The 13,427-nt window shown below is 64.0% G+C and overlaps 1 protein-coding gene across 2 annotated transcripts in view; it reads left to right on the top strand.

The window, feature by feature from the left end:
- Positions 1 to 13,427, top strand: part of LOC128826952 (unconventional myosin-Ie-like) — a 34,371-nt gene that overhangs the window by 16,553 nt on the left and 4,391 nt on the right. For both annotated transcript variants that reach the window (XM_054010546.1, XM_054010547.1), the window contains 20 exons: positions 652 to 783; positions 885 to 1,019; positions 1,641 to 1,773; positions 2,178 to 2,374; positions 2,646 to 2,726; positions 3,144 to 3,230; positions 3,696 to 3,782; positions 4,248 to 4,415; positions 5,999 to 6,084; positions 6,537 to 6,618; positions 7,467 to 7,573; positions 7,915 to 8,013; positions 8,580 to 8,724; positions 9,019 to 9,133; positions 10,499 to 10,668; positions 11,103 to 11,248; positions 11,516 to 11,662; positions 12,275 to 12,432; positions 12,620 to 12,700; positions 13,200 to 13,395. In XM_054010546.1, the coding sequence (XP_053866521.1) occupies positions 652 to 783; positions 885 to 1,019; positions 1,641 to 1,773; positions 2,178 to 2,374; positions 2,646 to 2,726; positions 3,144 to 3,230; positions 3,696 to 3,782; positions 4,248 to 4,415; positions 5,999 to 6,084; positions 6,537 to 6,618; positions 7,467 to 7,573; positions 7,915 to 8,013; positions 8,580 to 8,724; positions 9,019 to 9,133; positions 10,499 to 10,668; positions 11,103 to 11,248; positions 11,516 to 11,662; positions 12,275 to 12,432; positions 12,620 to 12,700; positions 13,200 to 13,395 (2,552 nt within the window). The remainder of the gene's footprint in view (positions 1 to 651; positions 784 to 884; positions 1,020 to 1,640; positions 1,774 to 2,177; positions 2,375 to 2,645; positions 2,727 to 3,143; positions 3,231 to 3,695; positions 3,783 to 4,247; positions 4,416 to 5,998; positions 6,085 to 6,536; positions 6,619 to 7,466; positions 7,574 to 7,914; positions 8,014 to 8,579; positions 8,725 to 9,018; positions 9,134 to 10,498; positions 10,669 to 11,102; positions 11,249 to 11,515; positions 11,663 to 12,274; positions 12,433 to 12,619; positions 12,701 to 13,199; positions 13,396 to 13,427) is intronic.

The following is a 13,427-nucleotide window of genomic DNA, read 5'->3' on the forward strand; positions in this document are numbered from 1 at the left end:
GGGGCTTCGCCAGTCCCTCCTGATCGGGGCACTCGGCAACACCTGCCGAGGCCTGGCAGACAGCCTGCCCTCTGCCCCCTGCCAGCTGGCCATCGCTGAGTGCTTCACAGCCACTCACCAACTCAGCCTCGCAACCCCTCCCTGCGGCTTAGGGCCATTAGCTGCACTTTACTGAAGGGGAAACTGAGGCACAGAGAGGGACCTGTTACAATGCGTCAGTGGCAGAGCTGGGAGTAGAGCCCAGATGTCGGGCTCCCAGTCTCCTCCTGCAATAGCCGCTAGACCCTACTCTGCTACCAAAGCTGGGGAATAGAACCCAGGAGTCCTGGCTCCCAGGTCTCTGTTCTACCCATTAGACACCACTCTCCTCCCAGAGCTGGGAACAGAACCCAGGAGTCCTGGCTCCCAGGTCTCTGTTCTACCCATTAGACACCACTCTCCTCCCAGAGCTGGGAACAGAACCCAGGAGTCCTGGCTCCCAGGAGTTGGCTTGACCACCAGACCCTGCTCAGAGGGGGAGGAGGCAGATGGACCCTTTGCCCGTTAGGCTCCGGGGTCTCAAGCACATCCCGGGTGGGGGATGCTCTGGCGATTCTGCTGCGGGGACCTAGCCCGGGGGTCCGGCTCACCTGGCCTCTCCTCCCACCCCAGGGCAAGTACTTCGAGATCCAGTTCAGCCGGGGCGGGGAGCCCGACGGGGGCAAGATCTCCAACTTCCTGCTGGAGAAGTCGCGGGTGGTGAGCCAGAACCCCGGCGAGAGGAGCTTCCACATCTACTACCAGGTGCGTGGGGGGGCTGGGGTGGGGGGGCAGGGTCTGCGCTGAGCCCAGCCCCCCCGCCGCCAGCGCCTGACCCCCCCACTCTGTCCTCTCTCCCTGCCCAGCTGCTGGAGGGCGCCTCCCCAGAGCAGCGGGAGAACCTGGGCATCACCAGCCCGGATTATTATTACTACCTCAATCAGTCGGCATCCTACAAGGTGGACGACATGAACGACCGGCAGGAGTTCCACGAGACACTGGTATGGGGGGGAGGGGGAGAGCGGCGTTTACACAGCCAGATCGGTGCAAGGAGCTCATGTCCCCCCATGGTGTCCCCAGGCCCCCTGTCCTGGTGCCCCCACCCCCCAACCCACTGCCTGTTGCCCACCACGCTCATCACGGTGCCCCCCATCTCAGTGCCCCCAACCCACTGCCTGCTGCCCCCCCACCACACCCATCCAATGCCCCCATCCCCTTCCTGGTGCCCCCCCCATGTCAGTGCCCCCATCCCTGAAGCCACTTCCTGCTGCCCTCCACCATTCCCATCCCGTGCCTCCAAGCTCTTCCTGGTGCCCCCCATCTCAGTGCCCCCATCCCCCAACCCACGTCTTGCTGCCCCCTGCTTCTGCCACCATAGAGCCCCCAACCCACTACTGCTCTCCATCCCCCAACCCTCATCCTGGTGCCCCCCCGCTATGGCGCTCCCCATCCCCGCCCTCCAGTGCTCCCCCCATCCTGGTGCTCCCCCAACTCCCCATCCTGGGCCCCTGAGCTCCCATCCCGGGCCCCTGAGCTCCCATCCCCCCACCACACCCCACACCCATTCCCAGCCTGGCGTCTGCGCCCCCAGCCTGACGCCTCCCCTTGCTCCCTGTCCCCAGACGGCCATGGAGGTGGTGGGGCTCTCCGGGGAGGAGCAAGCCCTGGTGCTGCAGATCGTGGCTGGGATCCTTCACCTAGGCAACATCAGCTTCCGGGAGGAGGGCAACTACGCCGTCGTGGAGAGCGAGGACTGTGAGTGGGGGGGCCAGAGGGCACTGGGGTGGGGGGCCCTGTCAGGGTCTGTCTCAGAGTGGATCTGGAATCATAGAATTGTAGAATATCAGGGTTGGAAGGGACCTCGGTGGGGGGGGGTCTGTCGGGCACTTGATGTGGGGGTGGGGCCTGACTTGTGTGCCCCAGGGATCTGCCTCCATCCTTTGGGGGGTCCCACCTTCTCCTGTTTCCTTCCCCCCTCCCATCTTCTCCCTCTGGGGAGGAGGCCGATACCCCACCCACCTTGGAGGCAGGCGGGAGGGAGAGGGGAGTCGAATCCAGCAGCCGGGGTTGGGGCGAAGGGGGGGGGAGCCCTGCTGAGAGGCAGACAGGGTTGGGGTGCTGCCCCTGACACCCTCCCCGCTTACCCTCGCCCTCCCCAGTCCTGGCTTTCCCCTCCTACCTCCTGGGCATCGACCAGGGCCGGCTGAAGGAGAAGCTGACCAGCCGCAAGATGGACAGCCGGTGGGGCGGCAAGTCGGAGGTGATCGACGTGACGCTCAACGCCGAGCAGGCCAGCTTCACCCGTGACGCCCTCGCCAAGGCGCTCTACTCACGGCTCTTCGACTACCTGGTGGACGTGAGTCACCCGCCCTGGGGGCCCCAGCCCTGGCACGCCCAGCGAACCTTCTACACCCGGTGTCGAGCTGCCCAGCTCAGCCGCTGGGCCCCACCTGCTCTCTCTCTGGGGACTTGGTGTCTGATCCCCTTTAACCCCACTTCATCCCGCACACCAGTGACCCTTCCAGGTCTCTGTCACCCCCCCACACACTGGGGCTGGAGTTTTGGCCTGTAATTTTCCAGGCAAGACCCTGAATTCCCCACCCCCCCTTTCTCTGCTCTGCCCCCAGGCCGTCAACAAAGCGATGCAGAAGGACTACGAGGAATATAATGTCGGGGTGCTGGACATCTACGGCTTCGAAATCTTCCAGGTACCACAGGGCAGGGGCGTGAGAGAGACAATCCTGGGCTTTCAGGTTCCTACGTCCCCTCCTGACTCCCCAGCTGTTGGGGGCTCGGGCCAGCAGAAGAGGAGAAGCATGTTGAGAAGAACTGGGATCCCCCCTCCACCAACCATCTGCAAAGCCCTTCTCCCCCAGAGTCTGGGGGCCATGGGGGGGCGACAGACAGCGTGTGAGCTCGCTGCCAAGGATGCCCCATTGCCGCCCTCGGCCCATCTCAGCTCTCTGTGACACCCCCTTCCGCTGCTCTGAGCAAGCCAGAGCCCCCTTTGGTCGCGCTCTGCCTCCCACGGGTGGGGGACCCTCCATGCTGCACGGCCCTGCCCAGCGTGGCCCCCGGGTGCCTGATGGGTCTGTCTGTGTCTCCCCCGCCTCCCCACCCCGCAGAAAAACGGCTTTGAGCAATTCTGCATCAATTTTGTGAACGAGAAGCTGCAGCAGATTTTCATCGAGCTCACGCTGAAGGCAGAGCAGGTGAGGGGCAGGCGGTGAGTAAGGGGAGGGATGGGGTGGGGGAGGTCAGCCAATGGGGTTGTGAGGCAGCGTGGCCCAGTGGACGAGGCACTGGGCTGGGGCCCAGGACCCTGGGTGCTGTTCCCAGGTCTGCCATTGACCCTGAGGCAAGATCCTTCCCCTCTTTGTGCCTCAGTTTCCCTTGCCGCCTGTTGCCAACTGGGCCCTTCGGTGTTTGTACAGCGCCTGGCACAGCGCAGCCCCCGGCCCTGTTGGAGTCTCTGTGTGCTGTGCAGTCTAAGCACTCGTGTCTGCCTCTGGTGGCCGGCACCTGCAACTACCAGCACCTGCGACTGACTCGCAGCTGGGGGTGTCCCCCCCTCGGAGTTCGGACATGGGCAAAGCCCAACACCCGCTCTCCCACAAGATCTGGGGCTGCCCCGATCCCAGCCCCCCCTCACAACCGTCGTGTCCCCGCCCTCCCAGGAGGAGTACGTCCAGGAAGGGATTCGCTGGAGCCCCATCGATTATTTCAACAACAAAATCGTCTGCGACCTGATCGAGAGCAAAGTGGTGAGTGAGCGGCCGGGCTCCCCCCTTCCAAATACCTCAGGCCTCGGGGGAAGACAACCTGTGTGACAAGGTCCAAGCCTGGGACCCCTGCCGCCTTGAGTTTCTGATCCCCGCGGAACCTGGATCCCCCTAACTGCCCCCCTCCCGCATCCTTCTGAGCTGGGGGGGCTCTGCCCCCCAGTCTCCCCTTTAATCGGGGTCTCCCTTGTGACCTGGGGTCTCCCTGGCGACCTCTCCTAGAGACCTTCCCCAGAGCCAAGGGTACCCCCAGTTCCTCTCCCTGAATCGGGGTCTGTTCAGTGCTGTGGGGGAACCCCAAACCCTGCCTCGTTGCAGCGCCAGAGCTGCCCAGGAGGGGGCGCTGGCTCTCCTGCTGGCCAGCGCTGGGAGCGGAGGGGCTGGGGAGTGGCGCCCCCTCCTGGCTGAGCGGTCCGGTGTCTCCCCCCCCCCCCCCCCCCCCCCCAGAACCCGCCGGGGCTAATGAGCATCCTGGATGACGTGTGCGCCACCATGCACGCCAAGGGCGAGGGCGCCGACCAGAGCCTGCTGCAGAAGCTGCAGATGGCCGTGGGCACCCACCAGCACTTCAACAGCTGGAACAAGGGCTTCATCATCCACCACTACGCCGGCAAGGTCAGCGCGGGGTGTGTGTCCTGGGGAGGGCTATGGGGGGGGGTAAAGGTGGCGTGAGGGGGGGGTGGGGAAGGGATACATTAGGGTAGAGGGGAAAAGGAAGAGAGGTGCTGGGGACAGGGTACAATTACTATAGAGGGGATGAGGGAGGCGGTAGTTAGGGGGGAGGGGTGGCTGAGGGAGGGGTAGATGGGGTGCTGGAGGAGAGGGATGTGGGGATGCTGGGGGGGTAAGTTAGGGTAGAGGGGAAGGCTGGGGGAGGGGTTGATTCCGGTGGAAGGGGAGGCTGGGGGAGGGGTAAGGGGGGGGGCTGGGGGAAGGGTAGATTGGGGGGAGGCGGATTTGGGGGTGCTGGGGGGGTAAGTTAGGGTGGAGGGGAAGGCTGGGGGAGGGGTTGATTCCGGTGGAAGGGGAGGCTGGGGGAGGGGTAAGTGGGGGGGCTGGGGGAAGGGTAGATTGGGGGGAGGCGGATGTGGGGGTGCTGGGGGGGTAAGTTAGGGTGGAGGGGGAGGTTGGGGGAGGAGTATGTAGGGGGGGCTGGGGGAGGGGTTGATTCTGGTGGAAGGGGAGGCTGGGGGAGGGGTAAGTGGGGGGGCTGGGGGAAGGGTAGATTGGGGGGAGGCGGATGTGGGGGTGCTGGGGGGGTAAGTTAGGGTGGAGGGGGAGGTTGGGGGAGGAGTATGTAGGGGGGGCTGGGGGAGGGGTTGATTCTGGTGGAAGGGGAGGCTGGGGGAGGGGTAAGTGGGGGGGCTGGGGGAAGGGTAGATTGGGGGGAGGTGGATGTGTGGGTGCTGGGGGGTAAGTTAGGGTGGAGGGGGAGGTTGGGGGAGGAGTATGTAGGGGGGGCTGGGGGAAGGGTAGATTGGGGGAGGGGGATGTGTGGGTGCTGGGGGGGTAAGTTAGGGTGGAGGGGGAGGTTGGGGGAGGAGTATGTAGGGGGGCTGGGGGAGGGGTTGATTCTGGCGGAAGGGGAGGCTGGGGGGGGATATGTGGGGGGGCTGGGGGAGAGGGATGTGGAGGTGCTGGGGGGGTAAGTTAGGGTGGAAGGGGAGGTTGGGGGAGGGGTTGATTCCGGTGGAAGGGGAGGCTGGGGGAGAGGTAAGTGGGGGGGCTGGGGGAAGGGTAGATTGGGGGGAGGGGGATGTGTGGGTGCTGGGGGGTAAGTTAGGGTGGAAGGGGAGGCTGGGGGAGGAGTATGTGGGGGGGGCTGGGGGAGGGATTGATTCCAGTGGAAGGGGAGGCTGGGTTGCAGGGCAAAGGGGGTCAGGGTTGGGGGGGCTGTCATAGTTGGGGAGTGGGCTTGGATGGGGGGGGGGGGGAGTGCTGGTGCTTTGCCCCAGTAGCTGCGTATTCTAGGCCTTTGGTGTGTCCCGTCCCCCTGCGCGTGCCCCAGTCTGGCGCTCCCTGGCCATGGCTGGCCTGGCTCCGGGCTGGGCCCCTCTGGGGGGGATGGCGGACGTGGGCTCTGTGATGGGGAGGGGCTCATTCCCCTCGGGGAGGCTGTGTGAGGGAGCCCCCCCAGCACGCCGGCTCCAGGCTGTTCCCTGGGCTGCTGCCTGAGACCCCGGCTCTCCGGCCCTCAGGTCTCCTACGACGTGGAGGGATTCTGTGAGCGAAACCGCGACGTGCTCTTCACCGACCTCATCGAGCTGATGCAGAGCAGTGAGCTGTGAGTGCCACCTCCCCGGGCTGGGAAGGCAGTGCAGGCCAGTGGTTAGAGCAGGGGGGCCTGGGAGGCAGGACACCTGGGTTCTATCCCCAGCTTTGCTGCTTTAGGATGTAACGCTGATAAGCGCTGAATGTTTTCATTGCTTTGGGTTATGTATCCGTTACAATTACCCTGCCCTGGAGGCGGCCCTTGGGGGTGGGGGTGGGGGGATGGCAGTCCCTGGCCCCGCTGCTGAGGAGACGGCTGAATGGCACGGTGGGTTTTATGCTGTGGACGCTCATCCCCTTGGACCTGAGCTGAGGCCCAACAAACTCGTCCCTTGCTGGGTTGCTCCCAGGCTGGCCTCCAGCTGGCGACGGAGAGGGCAAAAGGCTCCATATCCCAGCCAGTCCCTCCCCAAACCTCCCTGCCCCACAGGGCACTGACATCATTTCCCTCCCTCCCCACCTTAGCCTCTTCATCCGAGACCGCTTTCCTGAGAACATCAACGCCGAGAAGAAAGGGCGCCCCACCACAGCCGGGAGCAAGATCAAGGTACCTGAGGGAGGCTGAGGGGAGCAGCCCCACCCCTTCCCAGCATGGAGATCTCACTGCTTCATCTCTGGGCCTCCCCCTGGCCGGTTGGAGCTGTCGGGGGATTATTCTGGCTCCTGTGCTGGAGGGGCTGGGGCAGCTTCGGGAGCTCCACTCGCCAGATTTCCCCCTCACCGCTCGGCTGGTTTTTGGCTAATGATGCTCAGCTGTCTTATCCCCCACTGTCCCACCCCGCCAACCCTCCTACAGTTTCCATTGGACACAGGATGCCTAGTGCTGCCAGACAGCGGCTGCGCCCCACCCCAGAGCTAGCTGCATTTCAGCGATCCCTGGATGGGCCTTTTAGTAAGGGAGTGGGGTTTGAGAGATTGGGGGAGGTGCTATCGAAACATGGGACAGTAGATCTGAGCTTTATTATAGTACAGGGGAGTCGCATCATATGCGAATTCAACTTGCACAATTTTAACTCTACGCGTTCGGCCAAAAAAAAAAAAGAGAAAAATAATTTAAATACTGTACCTGTAGTGCGGGCAATTCCACCTGCCATTACACGCAATGGTAATTTTGACTATACGTGATTTTCGCTTTACGCGCTGACTTTAGAACCTAACCCCCGCGTACGATGCGACTCCACTGTAGCAGTGGGATGTCTCTGTCATCAGAGGGGTAATACGGCCGCCCATCACCCTGGTATCTGAGTGCCTAGCTCGGCAGCCATATTAGCTGTGACCCCATTTAAAGGATGAAGGGGGGAAGGGGTGGATGGAGGTGGGGAGTACGGGTGGGGTGTCCGGTTACCATAGAAACCCTCCATCTTTTGGGGCTTACGTTGGTTTGTTCCTTTGAAGAAACAAGCAAACGACCTGGTGAGCACCCTGACGAAGTGTACCCCCCACTACATCCGCTGCATCAAACCCAACGAGACCAAGAGACCCCGCGACTGGGAGGAGAGCAGGTGGGGGCCACGAGCCAGGGGCTGCTTCGCCCTTCCCCCTTGGGCAGCTGCTGTTCCTGCCCCCCAACCCCCTCACTCCCAGCCTTTGGCCATTCCACCCCCAGCCCCCGGGGCATTTCCCCTTCATTCCTTTCCAGACTGTTCCCTGCCCTGTAGGGCCGGTTGGCCTCTCCAAGTGCCTCCAGCTCCCGGCTCTGGGGGGCGGCTGGGCCCTCATCTCCCTACATGGACGGGATCTGCTGCCCAGCCAGGAGGAGACGGGTGGGGGAGCAGGGTGCCTGGTTACCCTTCCCTTGCTCAGACCTGTCTCTCTTCCCCCTCCCCCCTCCGGCTTCCTCCAGGGTGAAGCACCAGGTGGAATACCTGGGCCTGCGGGAGAACATCCGGGTGCGCCGGGCCGGCTACGCCTACCGGCGGCTCTTCCAGAAGTTCCTGCAGAGGTAGGAGCCGCCGTCCCATGGGCCAGGGAGGAGATGGGGCACAGGCCTCGGCCTGTTGCCGCTGGCGCTATGGGAAGGGGCACCGGGGGGAGGAGATGGGGTCCCCCCAATAGGGAACGGGGAGGGAGGCAGGTATGAGCCATGCTGATGCAGGGGTCCTCCCCATGGCTGCTTTAGTGGCCCTGGGTCACCTCTGCCCCCCCGTGGCTGCTCCGTGTCAGAGGCAGCTGAGTCTGGAGCCCCTCAGTGCAGAGGCTCGTGCTGTGGGCTCTGAAGGCCCCCGGTTCGATCCCAGCGCCAGCCCATGAGGGTGGTGGCTGCTCTGATGGCTTGTGTGATGCCACGTGGGCTCAGCAGGGAGGCTCTGGTCCAGGAACCGTGCCGGAGGCAAGGCCAGGGTTTCCCTGCATCACACCCTGTCTCGCTGGATACCCGGGGGCTGCCCCTGGAGGGCAGAGTGCCAGCTGCTGCCTCTGGGAGACGTCCCTCCACAGCTCCTCCCCCAACCCCCCTGCTCTCTTACTGAGCCCCTAGGACAACCTGCCGTCCCCCCTTTCTCCCCCCAGGTACGCCATCCTCACCCCCGAGACATGGCCTGCCTGGCGGGGGGACGAGAAGCAGGGCGTGGTGCACCTGCTGCGCTCCGTCAACATGGACCCAGACCAGTACCAGCTGGGCCAGAGCAAGGTTTTCATCAAGGCCCCGGAGTCGGTGAGTGGTGGGGTGGGGTGGGGGGACTGACCTCCTCGGGGTAGGGGGGTGGGGGACGAGAGTCGCTGAAGTTGGTGGTGGGGGCGGGGAGAGGCCAATGGGGGAGGCAGTCCCTGGAGTCATGGAGGGGCCAGGCCCTGAAGTTGCTGAGTGAGGGAGGGGGGCTGTCACTCTGCAGAGCAGGGGGCTGGCTCCCAGTTCGGGATTAGGGAGGCTGGGCCTGGTGTGCATTTGGGGGGGGAGGGGGAAAATCACTTGGCAGCCCCCCTAAGCCGGTGCTCCCTGCCCCTACAGCTGTTCCTGCTGGAGGAGATGCGGGAGCGGCGTTACGACGGATACGCCCGGGTCATCCAGAAGGCCTGGCGCAAGCATGTGGCCGTGCGCAAGTACATCCGCATGAGGGAGGAAGGTGGGTCCCGTGCACTGCCCCCTCACACCCTCTGATTGCCCAGCCCTGGGGAAAAGCAGAATCGGGCCCGGCCACCTCCAGCCACTGCTTAGATATCAGGTGCATTACAGTAGTGCCTAGAGGCCTGAACAGAGAGCATGGCCCGGATGTGCCGGACGCTGCACGGACACAGGGCTGGAGACGGTTCCTGCAGCTTGGCACTCACGTGCTGAATAGACCCAGGCTGGGAGAAAGGACGGAGCATTGCCCTCGCTTTCCGGTTGGGGAAACTGAGGCCCAGAGCTGCAGTGACTTGCCCAGGGTCATCCTCAAAACCCGTCCCTCCTTCCTTCTGCTCCTGGAGGTGGCAGCGATCCTGAGGTTTCCCCATTGAGCGATGCAGCCATCCCCTCCGTTGATCGCTGTGCATGGGGGGGGCGCACACACGTACACTGGTGCCTGGGTAAGCCGGCATGACCCCCATGCTCTGAGGCTGGGCCAGAGGTGGCTCCTGTTGGTAAGGGATGGACTCCAGGCGAACTGAGAGTGCCTGTGCGTGGGACAAAGGCGTACAGGCTTGTCCACCCTGGGAAACTGCCCCCCCGGTAACGTTTAGGTGTACGTGTGGCAGTGGGTCTAAATTGAAAGTGGCCCCACCAATGCCCCATTACCCTCCCCCCCCGCCTCAGCTCCGCTGTTGCTGCCTCGATCAGTGATTACGGGCTAAAATTTGTCCCCCCTGGGACACCAGCTGGACCAGGCAGGACAGAGTCCAGTTCTGGTGCCCACCCCTTGAGGAGGAGGTTAGTAAATTGGAGAGGGGCCAGAGAAGAGCCATGAGGAGGATTAAAGGATTAGAGTGAGAGATGCAAGGAGCTCAATCGATTTAGTTTAACACAGAGGGAGTAGGGGCAACTGGTTCCCAGTCGCTAATTACCTACGTGGGGAACAAGTCTTTAATAACGGGCTCTTCAGTCTAGCAGAGAAAGGTCGAACACGCTCCAGGGGCTGGAAGCTGAAGCGAGACAAATTCCGGCCGGAAAGGACGCGTAGGTTTTCAGCAGTGAGAGGAATGAACCCTGGGCTCCGTTTCCCCAGGGGCCAGGGGATTCGGTATCGCTGACAATTTTTCAATCCAGATCGGATGTTGCTCTCTGAGCTCTGCTGCGGGAGTTACCTGGGGGCAGGGCTCTGGCTGGTGGTGCCCAGGGGGTCGGACTGGCTGGTCACCATGGTCCTGTCTGGGACCTGAGTCCAGCACTTGGAATCCATCCCCGTGTGGACGAGGCCTGAGCCAGAGTCGGGGTGGGGGGGAAGGGGATACCCCCCCCCCCCCCGCTTGTTAAGGTCTGACTCCGAGTGCCCCCCTATCTCCCCCTCCCAAAGCCTCCAACATCCTGCTGAACAAGAAGGAGCGCCGGCGCAACAGCCTCAACCGCAACTTCGTGGGCGACTACATTGGGCTGGAGAGCCGGCCCGAGCTGCGGCGCTTCGTGGGCCGGCGCGACCGTGTGGACTTTGCCGACACCGTCATCAAGTACGACCGGCGCTTCAAGGTGAGCGCGGGGCCCCCCGGCGGCCCCCTCTGTTGCCCACGGTAGGACCGGGCTCTGCTCTTCTCCCCCACCCCCAGCTCCCCTCCTCCTGCCCCACGGCCAGGCTCTGCTCTCCCCCTGCACCAACTCCCTGCAGCCCCCCACCAGCCTCCTTCTTCCTTCCAGTGGGCTGGGCTCTGCTCCCCCATTTCCTCTTAGCCCTTCCCCCTCCACCTCCTCCCCACTTTTTTTGCTCCCCCAAGTGCTTGTCTCCATCCTACCCCAGGCCACGCACCAATGTGTGCTGCCACCTCCCAGGCTCTGCTGGGCTTGCCCCACCTCCCCCTCAGCCCCCCCGCACGTTACCTGCCTCACGTCCCTGCCCCCCTTGGCTCCCCCCTGCTCCTGCCTCCCTCCATTGGCCCCCTGCTCAGCCCCTCTCTCCCCCCACGCAGACGGTGAAGCGGGACCTGATCCTGACGCCCCGGTTCCTGTACCTCATCGGGCGGGAGAAGGTGAAGCAGGGCCCCGAGAAGGGGACGATCAAGGAGGTGCTGAAGCGGCAGGTGGAGCTGGAGAGGATCCAGTCGGTGTCCCTGAGGTAGGAGGCCGGTGGCCGTCCCTGGGGGCTCGTTCAGCCCAGCCCTGGCCCAGCTGCAGGGGGGCTGGGGGGGCCAAGCCCCGCTCCGGGGGCTGCAGCACCAGGCTGCTTCCCCAGCTGGGCGCAGCCAGCACCAAGCCTGCTCCGGAGACCGCTCTGCTTCGTGGCACCCAACCTGGCACCGCCCCCAGCTGGCTCCGGCCTCGGAGAGAGCGTGGGGAGTATGCCCGCGGCTGACGCAGCCTCTGCTTCCCCCACCCCCGGCAGCACCTTGCAGGATGACTTCCTCATCGTCCACGAGCCGCAGTACGACAGCGTCCTGGAGTCCGTCTTCAAGACGGAGTTGCTGAGCCTGCTGTGTAAACGCTACGAGGAGAGGACCCACCAGCCGCTGTCCGTGAAGTTCAGCAACCAGTGAGTCCACGCTGCCGCCAGCATGGGGCCCCGCTGGGCCGAGCTGGTCCAGGCCGCAGTGTTTGGTTACTAGCAGGTTGGGGGGGAGGGGGCCGGGAGAACCTGGACTCCTGGGTTTTTCTCCCTGCCCTGGAATGAGGGGTGCTTAGAGCAGGGGTGGCTGGGAGTCCGGACTCCTGGGTTCCATTCCCAGCCCTAGGAGGGGAACTATTCCTATCTACCCCTAGATCCTTGCAGCCCCAGCCATGGATTACAGCGCTAGGCGCTGTACAAACAGAGCAAAGAGCCAGCCTCTGCCCCAAGGAGCTTACAGTCTGAAAATGGGGTCTAATTAAAGGGAGGGAGATAATGGGGGAGTGTCAGGACTCCCGGGTTCTATTCCTGCCCCTGTGTTGAGTGCGGGCCCCCGGTTTGAGGTGGGGGCTGGGTCTCACATGATCTCCCAACTCACCTTGGCGATGTGCGGCTGGTTGCTTGGTACCGGTACCAAGGGCTGCCACAAAACTTCGAGCTGGGGCCTGGCTCCCTGTCCCCTTCCCCGCGCTGGGGCCCACCTGCTTATCTCAGCCTCTGGTTTCACTCCCGCTCCGTTCTCTCCCCCTCCTCCCCCAGGCTGCAGTTCAAGGTCAAGAAGGACGGCTGGGGCCCCTGGGGGGCAGCAGGCTCTCGCCAGATCCAGTTCCAGATCTGCCAGGGCGATGTGGCGCTGCTCCGGAACAACGGGAAGGTGCTGATCGTCAGCATCGGGCCCGGGCTGCCCAGGAACGCCCGTGAGTGTCTGCGGGCAGCGGGGAACGGGCTGCAAGCCCTCGCTGCTGGCTTTCTCCCTCGGCCCTGGAAGAGTCCAGACACGACTCCTTAGGGGACAACCCTGCCCTGGGGGTGGGGGGAGGGAGCTGAAGGGGGTCTAAGGGGAAGAGCACGCGGGAGGGCTAATCGTGATTGTTCTCACTGCAGGGCCCACACGGAGGGACACCAGGAAGAGCAGGTACCTGAACAGCAGCAGCATCCCCGGCCGGAACTACCCCCCTGCAGCAGGTACAAGGCTCCTCTTGCAGCATGGGGGCGGGCTGGGGGGCAGTGGGGGGATCGCTGGGGCAGATGAGTCCCAAGCATCCCATCACCCCACTGAGGGGGGGGGGGGGGAGGAGATCTGGCCACAGGGTGCCTTCCTCACCATGCCCACAGGGCCAGCTCGGCTGCTTTCCAAGGGGGCCCACAGACACCCCACCCAACCCCCAGGAGCTGGACTCTGGCCAGGGCCATGCATTCAAGGGGATCGGGACACATCCTCCCCTTGGTCAGCACTGCCTGGTTGTACAGCACAGGAAGGGTTAATAGAGGTTCAGAGGTCGCAGGTCAGCAGCTGCCCTCTTCCCTTTGGGGTCAGTAGCAGGTGCAGCAGAGGAGGCCCCAGGAGGTGCCCGGAAATGAAAGGGTTAATTCTCTCTCCCCGGCCAGGGAGGGTTCCCGCTGCAGGATGCCTGGGTTCCTTTGGCTCCAAGTGACTCTCTTCCCCCCTCCCTCCCCATTCCAGGCAGAGAGAGGAGCGACACCAGCCAGCATAGCAGCGCTGGCTCCCGGGCCCCTCTCCAGCACCGTCTCTCCATCGCCCGGCAGGGCAGCATGGAACAGCCCACCCTGCCCCGGCATGGAGCCAGCCCCAGGGCCAAAGCCTTCCCTGCCCAGCTCAACCTAGACTTCATGAACGTGCCGGACCAGGGCGTGGCCGGGTAAGTGCCCCAGGGTGCTGGGTCAGGTCACG

The sequence above is a fragment of the Malaclemys terrapin genome, chromosome 21 (assembly GCF_027887155.1).
Source record: "Malaclemys terrapin pileata isolate rMalTer1 chromosome 21, rMalTer1.hap1, whole genome shotgun sequence".
NCBI classification, from domain to species: domain Eukaryota; kingdom Metazoa; phylum Chordata; order Testudines; family Emydidae; genus Malaclemys; species Malaclemys terrapin.